Raw genomic sequence first — 20,957 nt, 5'->3', positions numbered from 1 at the left:
CCCATCTACAAGGCCATGTATCATGTTGAGCTAGATGGGAAATATAGTTAACAAACTAGCACCCCATAATGGGGTCCACAACACAACCCATAATTGGGGAAACAAGATGCACATCTTTCTAGGGTCTAATGCAGTGCTACTCAACTTAAGATGGCTCAGGGGCCACTCAGCAAAATTCCAAATGTCCAAGGGCCGCAAGCTACAAATGTCAGTATTATTTTGTAACAGACTACACGACTACTCAAAAAATGAAGGAAATGGTAAAAAGCCCCATTTCCATCTAGAAGGCCAGACCTCAATGAACAAAAACATTGTGATTAGTTACAAAATGAGGTTTCATTCACAAAATGTGAGAGAACATAATGAACAGATCACTGGTGAATAAATGTAAACTCAGCTGACATCAGGCCATTTCACTTTCTCTTGGGAAAAATACAATGTTCAAAACAATGAAAACTAATATTTTTTATAATTGGCATGATGACCGCAGACACATTAATCCATTTTGGGTGGCCCCTTTGTGTTTTAAACATGTTATACCATGTAAGCTATTGAAAAATAGCATATCTACAAGCTCATAGCGCACCGAGTGGTGCGCTACGAGCTTGTAGGTCTGCTATTTTTGAAAAATCGTGAAAATATTTAAAAATGTTGAGGTCAGGCCTAAATGGGTTAAGCACAGGCCAAATGCAGACCACGGGTTGAGTAGCACTGCCTTCCCAGTTTTCTCTTCGCAAGTCAAAATGGCAGTTCACCACTGCAATTAGAATGGGAAAAAAAAGATAAGACATTAAACAGCAATTTTGGTTTTTATTAAGACATTTATACAATTCTGGGAGGAGTACATCTGAAAAGGGGAGAATATATTCTGATAGGGGTGGGGGGGTGAAACCACATCAGCAAAACAAGGGTCAAACAGCAAGAAAAGCAAGTGGGTAAAAAAAAATTAAATTAACACATTCATAATATAACAAAAAGCAAAGTGAATCTACAGTTATGACAAGTGAAGTGCCTCTAGCAGACTCACGACACAATCCTACATATGTTAGCATAACATAATTTGCAGACTTTATACAGCATTTATACTTTCTGGTCCACAAGTAAATTACCAAACGGTGAAGAACATCGAATACACGCATCATAACAGAACTCTGAAAGAAATGCCTGATGAGGACCTTATGAACATCTACAGACCCCATGGCTTTGTAGCTCCAACCAAGACGATTTGTCACAAGGTTAGAATCTACAACTGTCCCAGAGGGCGCAGCATTTGAGTGACCTCAATTTTTTTAAACACATACCGGAATATTCTGATCCAAGGTTTTAGCATTTGAGAAGAGACTTATTTTTTCCTCCTCTCCCCCCTCATATAATATAAGTACAATGCAAAGTGGACGATCGCTATCAAAAGAAAATATATCTCGAAATATCTCTCAAATCAGGTCAGCCACATTCATGGGCATCTCCTCCACGGTCGTATTGTAAAATGTCTCGATGTCCCGAAGGATCCTCTTGTCCTCCTCGGTGACGAAGTTGATGGCAACTCCTTTTCTGCCAAATCGGCCACCACGGCCGATTCTGGAAAATAAATTCAAGAAAATGACTTACTCCAAACAGCAGCTTGTGAAATAAGGTTATCATGAGGTGCCAGCCAACGGGATAAACACTAATAAAACTAGAAGATCTACATGCTCACATCACAATGCGTTGCGAGCTTGTAGATTCACTATATTATAAATTAGGCTCTCTGGAACCCTGGGGGTCCCTGGACCTGTGGTCCTCCAACTAAATACAAGAACACATCCATATCACGCGAGTAAACATGTGATCAGCAAAAAGTAAGTTTATCAGCACTGCAAAATCAGTCCCGAAAGATGATATGACATCATTTCACATGTTCCTCAAACATAGCCGATGGCTATAGAAAACCACAGCATCCGGTGCTTCAAATTTGAAAAATAAAAAATAGCAGATGGACATTCCCACGTTTCGAACATGGGGATCCACTACTTTTGAGCAGAGTGCTGTAGTGTGATCAAGTGGAGCATTAATTGTTCCATAGAAATAGAGATAAGGTTTCATTTCTGCCCGGCAGCAACAATATAACAACTGTGGTGGTTGTAGTTTGTCTCCCCATTATTCTATTCAGACACTATGGTCAGGTGGCACCACTACTGGTTGACAAGTTGTATTGCATGAAGGTCAAATATATTATAATATTACATTTATCCACTACTGAAATGGCCTCCGTTAGAGCTCAACAGTAGAAATGAAGATAGATTGCAGCTTTCAAGATCAATATACTGTACATAAATATAGTTGCTGTAGGACAGAACCTGTCTCCATACTTAGTTTCCATAAAGTAGGGACTTGATCATACTACAACATAAAAGAAGCATATCCACAAGCTCGAAACGCAATGCATTTTGAGCTCATAGATCTGCTACTTTTGCAATTTTTTTTATTATAAATAAAATCCATTATATGCACAATAGTCACAGATAACTCACCTATGAATATAGTTTTCTCTGTTTGTAGGCAAGTCATAGTTTATGACCAGAGAAACCTGCTGCACATCAATCCCACGAGCCTGGATGGGGGGGGGGGGTTGGGGAAGAGAAAGACAAGTTTAATACAGAGCACTGACTGAAAGTGTCCTTTTTATGTCACCCGAGAATACAAAACCAGATTTCTAAAACCCCAAAAATGTGCTGTGCTTCTCCGATTAACACAACTTTAACTTAACCTACATGCTCACAATGAGGTTGGCCATTTTCGACCTGCAACAGTCATGCAAAGGAGTATAATGTCTGTCAGGTGGAAACCTCGTCTAAAACGTACTTTAAGATTCAAATTGAAAAATGGCAAAAGTTTCACACCTGCAAACTCAAAGCGAGTCACATTTCAAGCTTGAGGATATGCTACTTTTGAGTTTCAGTCGTAGGATCAAGTTGTATTAAAGAAAATAGAATATATTATGATAGGGGCAGCTTTATACAGCCATTTGATAGTGGAACATCCCCACCAAATACTAACCAGAAGGTCTGTGGTGATCAACACTCTGCTAGAACCAGATCGGAACTCTCTCATAATCACGTCACGTTCTTTCTGCTCCATATCACCGTGCTGGGGAGAGGGGGGGGGGGGAGAGAACACAACAACTTCAGTGTGGGAATAATGTGCGGCATTTGCCTAAAATGATCTACAAACTGGCAACAGAACGAGCTGCGAGCTTTAAGAATAGCCATTTCAGGAGAAGTGATACAGTGTAGAAATTATACATTCATGATGAATAACGGACAGCCAGTCAAGTGATTCCATGTGTCAAGAGCAGAAGATGTGATCAGTAATATATAGCTGTCAGCATTGCTATAGCTCAGCCGAAAGATGGTATGAAACATCACATCACACGCTTCCTTGACAAGTTATGTGCAACTTTCTATTCCCGCAATCCATATAGGCTTAAACTATTAGGTTGTAGGTCAAGTTGTACCAGAGCGGAGACTGTGAAGTCCCTGGCGTGCATCTTCTCGGTCAACCAGTCTACTTTTCTCCTGGTGTTGAGGAAGATCACAGCCTGGGTGATGGTCAGGGTCTCATACAGGTCACACAGCGTGTCCAGTTTCCACTCCTGGAGTAAAAGACAAAACAAAAACCACACAATTTAAGGACATTCTGCACAACTAAACATAGTCTTGATGGAATAAGAATATATATATATATATATATATATATATATATATATACATACATACATACATACACACACACAGTAAATGACTGCTTTAGTGCGTCACTACATGCTCAAAATACAGCACTGGCAGAAACCTACATAAAGTCATGTCAAAGCAGCAATTCGCTTGTATATCGTTTGATATGTTGCCCTATGTTCTGGTCATTAAACAGTCCTCAGTACAAATCAGGCTTATTGTCCATTATTTAGAGTAGGCAATTATGTTCTCACAATTTACTCCTCCCCACCTTTCAACTTGGCTACAGATTAACAGTCAAATAAAATGTAACACAGGATCTTGAGACGAAGGACACAGGACATTAAGAAAGAGGTCCCTCCCGGTCTCGTTTCCGACACCGTCTCTTCTGATCTCCCTTCTTATGGTGGACCCATGCTTACACGGCCGCACGAGCTGAGCCCTTAAGGCTCGGCTCATGCAGTTTCAACAGGGTTCTTTAGAAAGAAGGGGACATCTGTTGGCGTTATGAATGCAATAGCAGAGTTTGCATTCTAATAGAAAGAGCAGTTTGTTGTGCTGCACCCACCTCGCGCTCCACGTTAATGTAAAACTGCTTGATACCCTCCAGGGTAAGCTCCTCCTTCTTCACTAGGATGCGAATGGGTTCTCGCATGAACTTTTTGGTCACCTCCAGCACGTCTGCCGGCATGGTGGCAGAGAGCAGAACCACCTGAGGGGTGGAAGAGAGGAAACCATGAGACCGCTGTGTTTATGACATATCATTGCCGTCGGGCATAAATGTCTCCATATTTTAACTCGTTTTTTTCGTAAATGAGTGCCACACAAAATAGATATACAAGCTTGAAAGGCAACGCAAATGACAAATTTCCAGCTTTTATATCTGCTAAAAAAATCTGAATCCTGAAAAAGGAACCCACACAAACGCTATATTAAGAACTTCAAATTTTCAACTGTAGCAATGGGCCTCGAGACAGAGGCCACCGAACATTAAGAAAGAGGTTCGACCACATCTCATTTGCGGCGCATTGCCCGATAATCTCCTTCTGCTTACATACTCTGCTAGCATTATTGTATGAAACAAGAAAACCTGGATCAAACAATTTTAGCATAGTTCTTTTAAAGCAGAAGTGGATTTAAGAACAATCCCATCGGGGAAAGGTAGGGGAAGAAAAAGCTTACTTGAATGTTTGTGCTCAACTTCTGGAAGATTTCATAGATCTGATCTTTGAATCCTCGGCTCAACATCTCGTCCGCTTCATCCAGAACAAACATCTTGATAAACTTCGGGGCTAAAATTAAAGTCAAATTATATGCCATTAGTGTAACAGACCACCACAAAGGTCTTGCTCACTAGGGCTGTAAGTAACTATCAATTATTTTCTTAGTAGATGATGTGATCAGCAATAATAAAGCTGTCAGCATTGCTAGCTCAGCCGAAAGATGGTATATATATGACATCATGTCACATCACATGCTTCCTTGACAAGTTCGTGTCACTTTCCGTTATGCAATCCATTTAGGCTCAATCTGATGAATCTTGGCAGCTTTTTAATAAATCAATCGCTTGAGCTTATTTTTTGTAATTGGTTGAATGGATCAGTTCAATTAAGTGTTGTAGCCCTACTACATCCAGTACTTACACAGGTATCTCCTGTTGAGCATGTCAAACACACGCCCTGGGGTGCCCACCACTATGTGAGGCGCCTCCGCTTGGAGCTTCTGCATCTCGTTGCGGACGTTGGTCCCCCCGATGCAGGCGTGGCAGGCCGCCCCCATGTAGTCACCCAGAGCCAGGATCACTTTCTGGATCTAAGAGGAGGAAACGACAACCACAACGTGTCATGAAGACATGGCAGAGGTCAAGACTAACAAAAACAACCCCGACATTCAGACATGGCAGATCAAATCAGTGGTTCTCAAACTTGGTGGTGAACAAACGCTATTTTCGTGCTCGGATACAGCCACTCACATTGCTGTCTATAGGAGTGGTTGCACCACTCAAAAATAGCAGCGTGCCGTAAGTGAAGTTACGTTGGGTGTCTGCCATTTTTATAGCCAACATAATATGGAGAAAGGGTTTGAAATTGTGATGCTGCATTAACACATTTTGCTGGGGAACCCAATTTAAGAACCACTGAGATAAATAACAGGTTTGAGAGTGATCAGTGAAAATTGTAAAACTTTTCTCCATTGCAGGGTCAGTCCCGAAAGATGGTATGCCAGTTTTGCACAGAATAAAAATCATGAATCACTGAATTCAAAGCGTAAAACATAAAAATTAAACATTGTATTGAATAAAGCCAGTTCACCTTTCAGACCAATGCAGTCATGGACAGGGACTACACCAATCCTACGAGGGTCAATCACTGTTCTTTAGACTTACAGATAGAAGTGGAAATAGTACCTTTTTGTATTTGAGCCACTGTCCCAATATGCCGCCTTGGTCTGAGACACAGTTAAGTTTAAGGTTGACCACAGGAACAGCATACCTGCTGAGCCAGTTCTCTGGTGGGGGCCAGAACCAGAGCTTGAGTCTCCTTCTGCTCTATATCCAGCTGCTGCAGGATAGAGATGGCAAAGGTGGCCGTCTTACCAGTGCCAGACTGGGCCTGGGCAATGACATCATAACCTGGGGGAGAGTAGAGACTGGGATCAATACAAGACTGAAGAGCTCCAACTTTGAAGACCCCCCGACATGTTACCACACTACAGATCTCATCACACCAGAACAATTAGATTTCAGTTGACATTTGGTATTTGTTACATTTCCCATTAACAGTTACCGTTTGTGTGCCGAAGGTCAGCTTAATCTTCTCCAAATAAGTACAAAAAGACAGATCCCCATCTCTCGAGCAAACATGTGATCAGTAAAATTAAGTTTATCAGCACTGTAAAAATCAGTCCCGAAAGATGATATGCCATCATTTCACATGTGCTCCGTCTAAACCCCAAGCACACGCAGGCTATGCCTGAGAATGAAACCACCCCACGTAGTTATTTTCCATCCCTACCCCGCATGCATACTTTCCTCACCTTTGATGCAAGGAATGATTGCCCTCTGCTGAATGGCGGATGGCTTTTCAAAACCATATGCGTAGATTCCCCTCAGAAGGGTTTCTTTTAGGGCCATATCATCAAAGTTATCTGTAATCTCATTCCAGTTGCTCTGCAAGAGAGACGGACACTAGTGTGAGTAACCAGATGTGTAAAGCAGTGGTTCTCAAACATTTAAGTCAAGGACACCTAGATTTATACACATTCCACCACAGACCCAACATTTGAAAATAATATAAGCAAATGTTTAAAAATATATAGTTGAACTACAAGCTCACAACACATTACAAGCTTAAAGATTCACTATATTAGAAATTGGGCCATTTCCCATTTCTCTGAAACTCCCTCAAGGACCCCTGGATCTGTGGTTGCCACCTACTAAATACAAGAACACATCCCCATCATGTGAGCGAACATGTGATCAGCAAAAAGAAAGTTTATCAGCACTGCAAAATCAGTCCCGAAAGATGGTAAAACATCATTTCACATGTCTAAAGTGCACAACTGCAGAAAACTAGTGATGTGCACACTACAGCATCTGGTGCTTTGTATTAGTGATCATAATAATGGGCAAAACAATTCAAATGTACTACTAATCTTAATACAATGATTTTCACCTCGATGACACCATCAGGTTCCATTCCCTCTGGCCCCCCATGGTCTTGATCTCTTGAGCTAGGAAATAAAGAAAGCTTGACAACAGGGAAACTATGCCTTTAAACATAAATACATATACAAATTCGTTGCCTTTAAACAAAAAAGAAAATAATCCATGTGTCAAGAAGGCAGAAGATGTGATCAGTAACAGTAAAGCTATCAGCATTGCTATAGCTCAGCCGAAAGATGGTATATGAAACATCACGTCACATCACGTGCTTCCTTGACGATTTTAAAACCTAGACTCCTCCGCATTCATTTAGCATGAATTTATAGTTTGCGGCCGATCCGTTCTTGTTAGCAAGCGACACCTAGTACGGGAGTAAAGTAAATACTTTTTTTGCTACGCCCGGCCAGACATGTTTTAATGGGGCGCCACACGTGTCAAATTCCACACAGCCACGCTTTAGCGACTCTCCCTAAGAATCCCGTTATGTAACCAAGACATGGTCCTTAATTAAACCCTACTTTTGATTCGACCAGTCAGAGTAGACAATTAGCCGTCCGTAATAAAAACGGCATCATCTTTCCGGGACTAGAGTGATCTCAACATGGAGCTCTGCATTCTGCAGCAGCATGGCAGCCAACATGTCCGACAAGAAACAAGGCCGCAAGATGCAGGACCTGCAGGGCCTTGGACGTGTAGTATGTAATATGTATGTCTGACATAGAAACACGCATCAGCGGATAAAATGGCCTTTAAAAGGGTAATACTACAAAAGTGCCATATGATAAAATTGTCCGTTAAAGCGACAACGGTTCCTTTTGGATCCGTTTTAATCACATCCACCGTTCCCAGGGCATGCTAGCTAGCGCTGCTAATGGCGAAGAGCAGATCTACAAGATCACCACGCGACTCGGACGTTACGCGTGGGGATGTTGTAGGTCTGCTCTTTTCACTAGCCTACCCCAGCGGCTAGCCGGCCGCGACTTGATTATTTAAACACAACAAAACCGATCAAATAACGCGACACGAGTCCATAAATACACACCGGAACGTTTTTAAATGTCATAGTTTTAATTATATTGATTGAGCTGACTGTATATGTTTACCTGTTGTAATCAGCAGAATCGCTAGACATGATCCGTTCCCACCTTCGGCATGCGACTGGAAAGATCGTTGATGACGAGCAGAGTGCCTTTATGATGACTACTTTCACACACGGGATCAATACGCTCTGATTGATGTATCGATTATATAGATACTAGATTGACGGTGTCGGCCGGGGAAAAAAAGCTGCCGACTGTTAGTTCGTCGTTATTTAAAAACGTATCTTTAACAACGGTGAAAATGAGATAATAATCGATGACGGTGTGGCCAATGAATGTGGACTACTTTCTTCAGCGGAAGGATATTGCAGCATGTCCAGTGGGTGATTAGGTCCCTACGGAGACTCGGACGGGTCAGTCACCGTCATACCCATGACCACTGACTGACCAGAAGAACTACATTTACCACATTTACCTATACAAACTTAACTGAGCCATAGATATAGAACTGAGCCTGCACTGGAGGTAGATGTAGTTAAACTCCTCAAATTCCAGCAAGGGGCAACCGAATTAGAATTATTATTGTAATTATTTGTAATGTCAATAGATGCAATTAATTCACAAAGAATGCAGTACCATTATCTGTTTATTGAACAGATAATTTAGTATCTCCCTCCCTCTGGGCTGCTGAAATCTGAAATGATCTTGTATACCGATTTATTTGATTGTATAGTAGTCGATCTCTGTACTCTGTAAAAGCAAGACAGAATAACATGAGACAGAGACGGTGACTGCTGTGTAAACAATCCACATAGTTTTATTAAACACATTTCCTCCATGTAGCATCATCATGCTATTATTATGCCCATGGATATACAGAGTGAACTCAACAATTATAAATTAAAGCCTGCCACCCATAATATAGTACAGCACAGCACATTAGTAGTGGTCCAGAGTGTAGAGTAGGAGAGCAGCGACACGCTTTGATCTTGCCGCAAAGCGGGTGCCTATGGGCTATAGTTCCGAACATTGGAACTATCCCATTGAGACAAAGCGGGGTGCTATGGGCTATAGTTCCAAACATTGGGACTATAGCCAAAAATTGGAACTATCCCATTGAGACAAAGCGGGGTGCTATGCATGGGCTATAGTTCCGAACATTGGAACTATCCCATTGAGACAAAGCGGGTGCCTATGGGCTATAGTTCCAAACATTGCTCCTATGGCTGGAACTATCCCATTGAGATAGAATGAGCACTTCCGCATTCCATTGTTACTCTCTTTCTAGTGGTCACAGCTCCTTTACAGTAAGTCTCCTCCACCTGTCCTCCGTATAAATGTCCTGCCACACCTCCACCTCTTCCTTGTCCATTTCCGTGTTGGAATGAGAGGAGTCGATGCAGGTTAACCAAACTAACCTGGAGATGTGTAGGCCTATTTTGTCTCGTTTTGTCAGAATAAACACAGCATCTTAACACTGGTGAAATAGTGAATTTCATATTTAATGTAAACATACAACAGGTCTAAGGTGAGGCAGTCAGCAGGTCACAGCGCTGTAGGGCTTCGAACCCTATATCAAGGCAGAAGCTTGGATAGTACTCTACCAGCGCTTTCTTTTGCTTTGCAAACCATGTCTGTAGGCCTACTTTCATGCTCAGTATTGCACAACTCTCACATCCTAATAATTAACCCTATAACTTTTTGAAAATAGCAGATCTACAAGCTCCCAACATTGTGATCTGCTATTTTCAAATAGCTGAGGTATATGGGGTTTAAAGTGGCTAGCTATTTTTTATGCTATATTATTACAAAAAACAAAACAAACATCTGTTGCTATTGGACCCAATCTGAGAAAAACTGCTATTGTACATTGTCATTACAGGTCAATCAGTAAACAATCATATCATAACATATTTCAGTAGGTCACCGATTTCACCATAGCATGCCATGCTGGAGTGAGCAAGTGTAAGTGGTAATAAGTGAGTGAGTGGCCGAGATTTGGGGTACTGAGACAACTGTAGCCCAGTAAGGAATTGACATATCACAGCCACTTTGAAATATCTAAAAACACATATTACACACATAAAAACCCCCAGGAAAGTGTTTCTTGTGTCCTAAACATCATTAAAATAAGATCTGGTGCATAAGGGGTGAAGTGGCCCTGTAATGGTGTTCATTGTTTCACATAGCCTAAATGTTTTGCAGGCTTATACATAGGCATTTTCCAAACATTATGAAAGCAGAAAAACATTGCAAGGGGTGATCAATGAGTCTTACTGCACATGAAATGGTATACCACACACACACACGCACACACCAGGGGTGCACTGGCCACAGGACGTACTAGTCAATTACCGGTGGGCCGGGCCCTGGACCGTAGGGGGGCGCTCAAGTTTGAATCCTTTTGCCAGCATTCTTGTGAGAGCAACAAAGGGTTGTGCAGTTGTCTGTTGGTTTGTATCATTTATGTTGTTCTGTAAAAGTGGTGGTATTTGTCACACACACACACACACACACACACACACACACACACACACACACACACACACACACACACACACACACACACACACACACACACACACACACACACACACACACACACACACACACAATTACTATGGAAGCCTCAAGCCTGCCTGGCTTGTCTGTCACGCTGTAACACCACCCGCCCGCCACCAGAGGGCGCAGCTGTATCACACACAAAACACACGCACGCACACACAAAGTAGAAAACTTTAAAAAAAATAACTTAAAAAATGAAAACTTAAAAAAGAGAGAAAAATATATCAAAATATCACTATATATCACACAAACTAGTCAACGTTTATTTTGAAGGTCCTCCGCCACGTTCGGAGTGTGAATGAAAGCAGAAACAAGCCGTCTGTCACACACTTGACTTTCAGTGCAGATGGAAAATGGAACTACAGAACACAGGTTCAGTGTTCTCACTGTTCTGTTTCCTTGATTCAGATGGATAATGGAACAATTACGGAACACAGCTTCAATGTTAGGATATTAAAATTGTAGGATGGCACTCTACAGGATTTGTGAGCTGTATCGGCTGACATCTTCGCACAAGTATAAAAATAGCGAAATAGACTCCAATCACTCCAATCCATCCACTTGACTAAAGTATTAATTTTTGTTAAGTCCAAGGCATGCCTTCATTGAATTTTATTTTGAAGGGAAAAACACTGATACCGGAAATGTTCGTGTTCCTCAATCTGACACTTGACACACAAGTTAACCAGCTGGATGGGAAAAAGGGAGTCGAGCATTTACAAACATGGTGAGAAACATCTCAATGTAGTGTTATACAGGCTCCACGAATACACACGGTGTACAATTTACTGATCAAACACTCACATACTCACTATAGCCAAAAACTAGCGTTGATGGCCTTTTAAACCCGCTAAAGAATACAAAAACAAATGTAGCTGTCCTACCAACATTAGCCAACAAGCTAACCGTAAAAAATAGCCAGCTAGCCTTGCCAGTCAGACGTTGGAAATCAGTTTAAATCAGTTTACTAGTTACATTTTTACCTGTAACATTCTATTTAACGTGCCGATCAACACAAGCTAAGTGCTTAATGTGGGATGTTTAATGTAAGCTTCTCTCACAACATCCATGTGTTCTCCTAGAAGGAGACAAGACATAAGCACATTATTTTTGAACTATTTGTTATGCTAATAGTTCACTGATGCCAACTGTTAATGGATGCAGTCTAAATGGTTTTAGACTGCTTGCTAGACAGTGCTTTTGGTTGAGAGAGAAACACAGGGAGAGAAAGACAGGGGTGACACAGTCGATGATGATAATTGATTTATACTAATTTAAATGTTCAAAAATAGCGAAAATCGATAAATAATATTGTGTGGGACTATTGTCCAATAGTTGTAAGACAAGGTATAATTTCATTTTGTGTGGATTTCTATAAAACATAAAAACACTTCTCGATTAGGTTAATGAAAAAGTTATCTGCTCATCGGCCTTGTGGAGATGCCAAAGAAATCCATACGTCTAACCTCGTTCAAATGTCAATATAAGCGATAGTTGCAGTCCTAGATAGATCTTTACAGGTTTCAATAAAAGAGATATAAAGCATACAGTACAGAAAGCAGATCAACCCACCATCCTCTTCAGGACCACTACATCTTAGCAACTGATTTACAGTATGGCAATTCTCGGCTCCTGTATTCACTGTAGACCTGGACCCACTTTGATTTGATTAACGCATAACAATGAATGCCATACTATATATGGTTGCTGTCAGGCAGAAACCTCCTATCTCCATATTTTAACTGTGTGTGTGTGTGTGTGTGTTTTCAGTAAATTAATGCCCTACTTGGTCACACAAAAATCTGAAAGGTAGATGTACAAGCTCGAAATTACAAGCTTTGGACAAATAAACTTCGACCACGACGACAAATATGATCATTGATACATACTTAAATCATTATAAAAAGTAGGAAGATGTAGGAGTAGGAAGATGTAAAGACTTTGCATACCACACATATTATAACCTGAAAGTAAACAAGGTAATAAAATTGTGCCACACTTGTTGCCTTTTGTTGCAGAACAAGCTGAAATCCTCACAGAAGGATAAAGTTCGTCAGTTCATGATCTTCACGCAATCCAACGAGAAGACCGCGTTAGCCTGCTTATCACAGAATGACTGGAAGCTAGACGTGGCCACAGACAACTTCTTCCAAAACCCAGAGCTCTACGTGTCCAACCTAAAGGGGTCGTTTGACAAGAAGAAGCTTGAGCAGCTCTACAACAGATACAGAGGTAGGTTTCACTCAGCCTCCTTCACGACGTGCACAAGGGAACATCAGAAAATACACTAGAGATGCTCTGATCTGGTTTTTTGGGACAATCCCGATTGTCTTTCTCACGATCGGCCGATACCGATCTTGTGCGCAAGGGGAACATTTGAATATTTCCAAAATGATATGTCAAAACTCACGTCAAAACTGTTCCTGTGTGTGTGTGTGTGTGTGTGTGGCAAGGAAGGGGATAATGTTTAGGCCTGTCACAAAGATGCAAAATGATGATATACTATATATCTGATTGACTTTATAGTACTTCAATGGTATAAAAGATCGGTATCTCCAGATGAAGTGAATTGCAGATCACCGATCTAGTCGGAGCACCTCTAAAATACATCTCATCGTGACTGCTGCATTCTTATTCGTATAGTGGTTCTCAAACATTTTCCGGCCAAGGACCCCCAAATTGATTCGTTTTTGGCTGCAGACCTCGCTGCGTGATTTCTTTCTACGTCCGAGCATAGGGATGGTAACGCCCTGCCTGCCTCTGATTGGCCTACCGACACTGCCCGTCATGCCTGTCCTCCGAGATGCAAGGGTACTCCGTGGTGGGAAATAATAAATAAATACAAGAGAATGGCAACACGCGACAGTAACTTGTAACTTACATTTTTTGTAGAAGAGCTCCTGACCGGATCATACAGACTTTTGAAACAGAGACCAGGCTTTCCTCCAAGGTGGTGGAAAGCCTGGTGAGGCGAGGTTACATGCTGGATAGTCTGCTGTGAGGTTTTCTTTTTGCAGATAAGTAAGCATGGGATGGGACTACGAGGCTACGAGGTTACTCCGTGGTGGGAAATAAATAAATATCTTTTTAGTATTAGTTTACTATAATTAGATTAATACACGATATTCAACACTAACACTTTAATTTAGAACACAGCCAAATCAAATCATAGTTCAATCAATTATTCAATCAAAACAAACGGCACAAACAATATTAGTTTGCCTCTTCTACAAAAATTAAAGTTACTGTTGTGTGTTGCCCTTCTCTTGTACTATTATTTCCCAACCATGGAGTACCCTTGCATCTCGGAGGACAGGCAAGACGTCGGCAGTGTCAGTAGGCCAATCAGAGGCAGGCGGGGCGTTGCCATGTCTATGCTCGGATGTAGAAAGAAATCACGCGACCTCGCTCCATCTGAAAGTATTTTGTGCCAGGTACTCCCATAAGAGAATATTTATGTTCATGTACTCAAATTTGCAATGGTAATTTAGCAGATTTACAAGCTCACAACACAATGTGAAGCAATGTGTTGTGTGCTTGTAGATCAGCTTTATTTTAAATAACCAGTTACCAGAGTAGTACACGGGTGAGCAGTATGGGTTAGCGCCCCAGTCTGTCTCCTCCGTGAGGAGGAAGCCCAACAAACCTCGGTGAGGCCTTTAGGAGGGCCATTATAATCCACCACTCCTGAATGAAGTGCCTGGTGCTGGGAGTCTGGTGCAACGCACAGGTCCTGGGCCTGGTGAGAGCAGGAGTGGACCTGGTGAGATGTAGGAGGGGCCCGGACAGTAGTCAACCCACAGAGCCTAGTCCTTCCACACGCCAGAATCTTGTTCTCCCAGTCCCGGCAGAGTAGTTCCGGAGCAACGGATTGTGTGGCCTTGCTCATTCCCTGATGGACTGATCGAGGGTAGCTACTGGGACGTAAGTCGGGATTTGATCAACCCCGGCTGGGTCGCCTGAGTGATTTTGGTAGACCCAAAACCCCGTTGACCTCAGGATACATCACTGAGGATACGTCCCAGGTGCATCCATGCAATGTATTTTTAGTTATAGTGAGTATAACATTGGGTCAAAGTGGTTTAACTTATTTTTATTCTATATATATATTCTATAACTACTTTAGCTGGGGGGCCCCTGAAACCCCCCCCCAAGGGCCCCTGGGGGTACCCTGACCTCACTTTGAGAACTACTGATCTAATTGGACATAAAGAAGATGGTGTGACACTGAAACAATTTGCCTTGTGAACAAAAGTGTTCTCTTCTGTTATTAACCAATACACCTGTGTCAATGTGGTACTCAGATCCCCAGGATGACAATAAGATTGGTATTGACGGGATCCAGCAGTTCTGTGATGACCTAGGTCTGGATCCGGCCAGTATAAGTGTTCTCCTCATCGCCTGGAAATTCCGGGCAGCAACGCAGTGCGAGTTCTCTAAGCAGGAGTTCATGGACGGCATGACAGAACAAGGGTGAGAATGGGAGCCGTGATTGATTTGATTGATTGATTGATTGGTTTATTAGTCAGAAATGTAAACACGTGGTGCAGTGCCAGTAAGACATTAAGGCTAAAAGGATAACACAAAAAGTCCAAGGGCTCTAATTTTCGTCCATGCTAAACCCCTAAACTACTTTGCCTTTTTTTTGTTTTACAATTTTGAAAAACATTTTTGAGTAGTTCAACTAGCTGATCAACTTCGACACATCTACAGCTTGTAGATTGGATATATGAACTATAAGTAGTTTAGGGATAAGGGGGTTAGAATGGATGAAAATAGAGCCCCTAGGAACTAGGTTTCATTGCGGTCCTAGCAGCAATACCCGAATACGGTTGCCTGGTCGCCACTGGCCATGATACAATACACATTGGCCTTGATTCTTCCGTACCAGAGTACATTTCATTCAATTGTATTCAATGCTTTCACATTGCAGCGATCCGTGTCCGAGTACACTTCAATCAATCCCGATGTGTTCCCGGGAACGGTTGGGTGATCCGCTCCCGGGAACGGTACACAGCATTCACACTACCACAACATCTGCCAAGTGGTCCCGAATGCACATCCGGGACCATAGTGTGAAACCCCCCTTCAGAGATTAAAATGGGGTGCATTTTGCATCCCAAAACGCAGTTTATAGTTAATAAAACAACGACCTCTGCATCCACGGGATGTGCTACTGTACTGTTTTTTTTATTCTAGTTTATTTTGCTAGCTTTAGTTATAATAATCATTTCCTCTTCTGTTTTCTACATGAATATAACTACATTATAACCATATAAAATGAAATGGGAGTTAAATGCTGCAATGCTCATAAAATGTCCCTGGGACTCATCTAAAAGACCATCCCTGCATCCCGGGACTCGTTACATTGAAAACCTATTTACATTACTGCCCCCTTAGAGGCGACTCTCCATGGGTGCGTAGTATTAGTCCGATGTCCCAATAATGCGACATTACTAACCCTAACCGCACACGGAAGCCAAGAGTGAGTCTTAACCGGCCACCCACCCTCCATTGACAGCCCCATTCATGAAACATGAAACCTGATTGTCTTAAACAACGATATTGTACCTCTACTGACAGCTTGTGCTATCCTGTTTGTCTCTATCAAGGCTTCGTTTGAAAAGAAAATCCACCGTTGTCAATCATGTTATGAGCAACTCTTGTCAATAATCTTAACCTGTTTTTCAATTGTTGCATTGCGACTACATTGTTGCATTGTTGCATTGCTGCATTGCGAAAACCTGCGAAACCTGTCCGTCAGTCAGGTCACACCTCCATTTATGGTTGTCAGTCCAATGAGTCCATTACGCCTCGTGACATCATGCGCCTCCATATATGGTTGTCAGTCCATTACGCCTCGTGACACACTCCATATATGGCCGTCTCCATATGAAGATCACAACACTGACCTCATCAAACCCTGAATACATACATGGAGAAGACTGGATCATCACCTAGATCTGCATAGGGTTTCAAATAAACTTTGTGTATATATATATGTGTGTGTATATAACTGTATGTATATACAGTATATATATATATACAAACCCTGTACACTCAAGACACTGCCCCCCTGCCACCCTTAGATCTCCATATATGGAGCTGACCTGTTCTGACATTCCATATGTTGATCTGACCTCATCAAACCCTGTAGACTCAAGACACGCTCCATATATGGTCAGACCTCATAAAACCCTGTACACTCAAGACACTGCCCCACTGCCACCCTTAGAACTATCTCCATATATGGAGCTGACCTGTTTTGACATTCCATATGTTGATCTGACCTCATCAAACCCTGTACACTCAAGACACGCTCCATATATGGCCAGTACAGAATTCATTCCATATGTTGATCTGACCCCCTATGCCAATTGGCAACCAAAGGTTGGCCTTGGCCTCAGTCATTTGAAATGTGCTCTATAAATAGAATGTGAGTTTATTTTGAGAATAAACAAGGCATGATTCTTTTGTTTGAGTTGGCAGGTGCTCAGTTTAATCTATCAATGTCCTGCATATGTGCACTTTCAAAACGGTTGATATGCACAATGTTGAGTGATTTAAAAATTAGAACTCCCCAACTCAAACGCTTGGAATGATCCTGCACAGGGTTTAGAGTTTATAAACATAACCTAACAACGCTAGTTGTGTTTGTTTGATAATTAAGTTGTAGACATTTAAGTAATTATTGGAGTTCAACTTCAATAATGAATGTCGCCATGAGCCACAGCTGTACATAAGCCTAGTTTTGCAGTTTAGAAATGTGTTGCGGTCAGGCTGCCAGAAACCTCTGTTCTTTCATAAATGAATGCCCTACTGGCCTACTTGATCATACTACCGGCAGTATCAAACAAAAGTATCAAAAGTAGCAAATGTACAGGCTAGAAACTATTGCTACTTTTGCTATTCTTTTTTTATTTGAATCCTGAAAGGTAACAGTTCAAGGTTTCCACCCGACAGAGACAAAATGTATCTCTACTCCTGTTTGTTTCTGCAGGTGTGACAGTATAGACAAACTAAAAGCTCAGCTACCAAAAATGGAGCAAGAGCTGAAAGACCAAGGAAGGTTTAAGGACTTTTACCAGTTTACATTTAACTTTGCAAAAAATCCTGGCCAAAAAGGTTTGGGTAAGTATAATTTGTGTCATTCTTCTTTGGTTGAATACATTATGGAGTTCTTTTTGTTGTTGTTTTTGACCGTATTTCATTTTATTCTCTTTTTCTTCTAGATCTAGAAATGGCAATTGCATATTGGAATTTAGTACTGGCTGGAAGATTCAAGTTCTTGGACCTTTGGAACAAATTTTTAGTTGTAAGCCGATCATTATTACTGGCCAATTATGAATTGTTATATTACCATCATGCAGTTTGTTTTTGTTTGTTGTTTATGGTGCTGTGTTCTTTTGCTGTCACTTTGTCATGTAGGAGCATCATAAAAGATCAATCCCCAAGGACACATGGAACCTTTTGTTAGACTTCAGCACAATGATCACAGACGACATGTCCAATTATGATGAGGAAGGTGGGTGTGTTGCTTTAGTTGCCAAAAATGTACAGCAACAGGTCACGATTCTCTGTGACCTGTTGCACACTAGGCTTGCGTAGCCAGACAACTATTCCACAATCTCCGAATACTATATAGGGCCCTATCTTGCGCTACCCCTTATTCCTAAACTTTTTTGCCATTTTTTACTTTTTTGAAAAACATTTTATAATAGTTCAACTGAGGTACATACTACATAGACACGTTTTGAGCTTGTAGATCGGCTATTTGAACTATTTTCAAAGATTTTTCAAAATAGTAAAAAATGGCTAATAAGTTTACGGATAAGGGGTTGTTGCAAGATATTTAGCCCATAGAGTCTGAAAATATACCTCCCGAAATCCGAGAATGGAAAGCTGTCTTATTTTCATGATCAAGTTTTTACATAAAAAAATAACACAAAAAGTTAACATGGAGATGAGAGGTTTTTGTCCGACAGCAACGATATGAAGGATATTTGATCTAACCGCAACTTCTTTGTCTCACTCTAAGGGGCGTGGCCAGTCCTCATCGACGACTTTGTGGAGTTTGCGCGGCCGCACATCGGGACCAAAAGCACGGCCGTTTAATGAACAGACGTCCACAACGTTGTTGATAACGGAGAAGAAAACCACACAAACGAGGTGGCGAACCGATAGCGGGGGGCTGCACTGACATGAGATCTACGTTGCCTTTACAACCCTCAGGACTGAGATGTTTTACACAACAGAGACTATATGTATATATATATACATATACATATATATGTATATATATAGAAAGGCGTATCTCCTCTTCGGTCGACTTGTGGTGGTTTGGGGCTTTTATCTTAACAATGGGGGCTTTTTTGTGGTTACTCGATCCAACTGGAGATGAGTCACATTTTGGACCTCGTCAATAATTCCTACGGCCAGTGTTTAGGTGATATGGTGGTTTAGGTCATTCAGTGGTTCTCAAACCTTTTAATTTCAAGAACCCCCCCCTGTTACTCTGAGAGTGTACAAATGGAACCCACACTATAAAGAGTTGCAGACCCCCCCCCCCCCCCCCCTCAAGGAACCTTGAGGGGGGTGTCCCGCCTGGACCCCATTTGAGAACCACTGAGTTTTTAGGGTTTCCTCGCAGGAGCAAATGGCGCCCACATAGACATACTGCTATAAACCCTAATCTAAACACAATGGCACCATGAGGGAATGTCATCCTTTTCAAATATTGAATCAACTTTTAGTACTTTGTGTGCATTCCTGCTATGGATTTTGTTTTGTTTTATGAAACATTTGTGTGACAGATGAGTACAAAACATTGATTGTAATATTTTTTGTTTTAAGCATAATGCTATTCCACACACACAAATGTCTAAGATAATAAATGTTTCAATTTGATATCTTTAATGTTTCAATGCCTCTTCATGTTTTTTTTCTTTTTTGGGGGGGGGGGGGGGGGTTGGTTGTGGGGGGCTGTTTAGTTTTAATTTATATACTTGTATCTGTCTAATTACTATGAGATATTTACTTAGCATTGTAGGCTAACTTAATGTGCAATGATTTTCATTATGATTGCTTTATGGATAATGCAGCCAGTTTAATTATGATAAAATACCTGCTGGATTTGTCCATTGCATCCTGAAGACTGTTGGAAGAGCCCAGTGATCGATCAATTCGTACAGATTACTTTTCCAACCACAGAGTTAATTTACCGTAATTCCCCACTTCTCATCCCTATCCGAGTGGGTCAGATTTGTATTTTGTATATTTTAATCAAACATATTATATTTCTTGTTGAAAATGTTTACTGAGATAATTCTATGATCACAAATCGGATATAAAAATAATACCAATCCGTTTTATTTTACCATACACAATCTGAATGTAATCCACTTGGATAGGATATGCTTTTGAACTCTTGCTGGGATTCTTATCATTCACAATCAGAATTCTTGTCATTCACGATCAGTGATTATTTGTTGCCTTTATGTTTACATAAGTGATTTATCTTGGTATTGGTTGAAGCAATGGTAACAGGAACAACAGAAAACAGAAACATGAAAAAAGTTAGAAATGATATCATAGTCATACACAATGTAGCCTGCAGTGTACACAAAGAATAAAATTGTTACCCATACACAAGATGTTACAATAAAGATATGTCCCTATTAGCAGTTGTCTAGCTCTGATCCATAGCTCTAATGTGTAACCAGACAACTGCTCTGTTGTCTATGAATAGAAATGTCATAACATGTTACATCCTGCAATTTGCAATATACTTGTATGAATTAATTAATTAATTATTGCAGTTGTGTAGTGTAGAGCTGAAGCAGATTTACTGTAGGCTACAGTTAGTAGCCTACAGTACAACCAACCAGCCAATCCAAAACGCGAGCGCTGTACTGCGCTGCCCTCTAGGCGGCTCTAGCGTTCCGTTCAGCTGACTTGGTTCTTGGTTGCTAGCAGCAA

General features: G+C 41.2%; 2 protein-coding genes across 2 annotated transcripts; one reads left to right on the top strand and one right to left on the bottom strand.

Moving 5' to 3' along the window:
- Window positions 1-1,360: 1,360 nt before the first annotated feature.
- Window positions 1,361-8,541, bottom strand: eif4a2 (eukaryotic translation initiation factor 4A2). The gene is made up of 11 exons (XM_083782425.1): window positions 8,478-8,541; window positions 7,385-7,442; window positions 6,747-6,879; window positions 6,203-6,342; window positions 5,354-5,522; window positions 4,893-5,002; window positions 4,279-4,422; window positions 3,494-3,631; window positions 3,037-3,126; window positions 2,511-2,590; window positions 1,361-1,578 (listed from the first exon to the last, which is right to left on the bottom strand). The coding sequence occupies exons 1-11, from the start codon at window positions 8,504-8,506 to the stop codon at window positions 1,434-1,436; spliced, it is 1,236 nt and encodes a 411-aa protein (XP_083638551.1). The 5' UTR covers window positions 8,507-8,541; the 3' UTR covers window positions 1,361-1,433.
- A 3,100-nt stretch (window positions 8,542-11,641) lies between these two features.
- On the top strand, window positions 11,642-19,890 carry dcun1d1 (DCN1, defective in cullin neddylation 1, domain containing 1). Its single transcript, XM_083781304.1, has 7 exons — window positions 11,642-11,706; window positions 12,998-13,211; window positions 15,284-15,452; window positions 17,980-18,110; window positions 18,212-18,294; window positions 18,408-18,504; window positions 19,018-19,890. Exons 1-7 carry the CDS (start codon window positions 11,704-11,706, stop codon window positions 19,092-19,094), a joined length of 774 nt encoding a protein of 257 aa, XP_083637430.1. The 5' UTR covers window positions 11,642-11,703; the 3' UTR covers window positions 19,095-19,890.
- The last annotated feature ends 1,067 nt before the right edge of the window (window positions 19,891-20,957 follow it).

Source organism: Protomyctophum parallelum, assembly GCF_964188405.1.
Source record: "Protomyctophum parallelum genome assembly, chromosome: 14".
Taxonomy (NCBI): Eukaryota; Metazoa; Chordata; class Actinopteri; order Myctophiformes; family Myctophidae; genus Protomyctophum; species Protomyctophum parallelum.
This window is presented reverse-complemented; position numbering and strand designations above follow the sequence as displayed.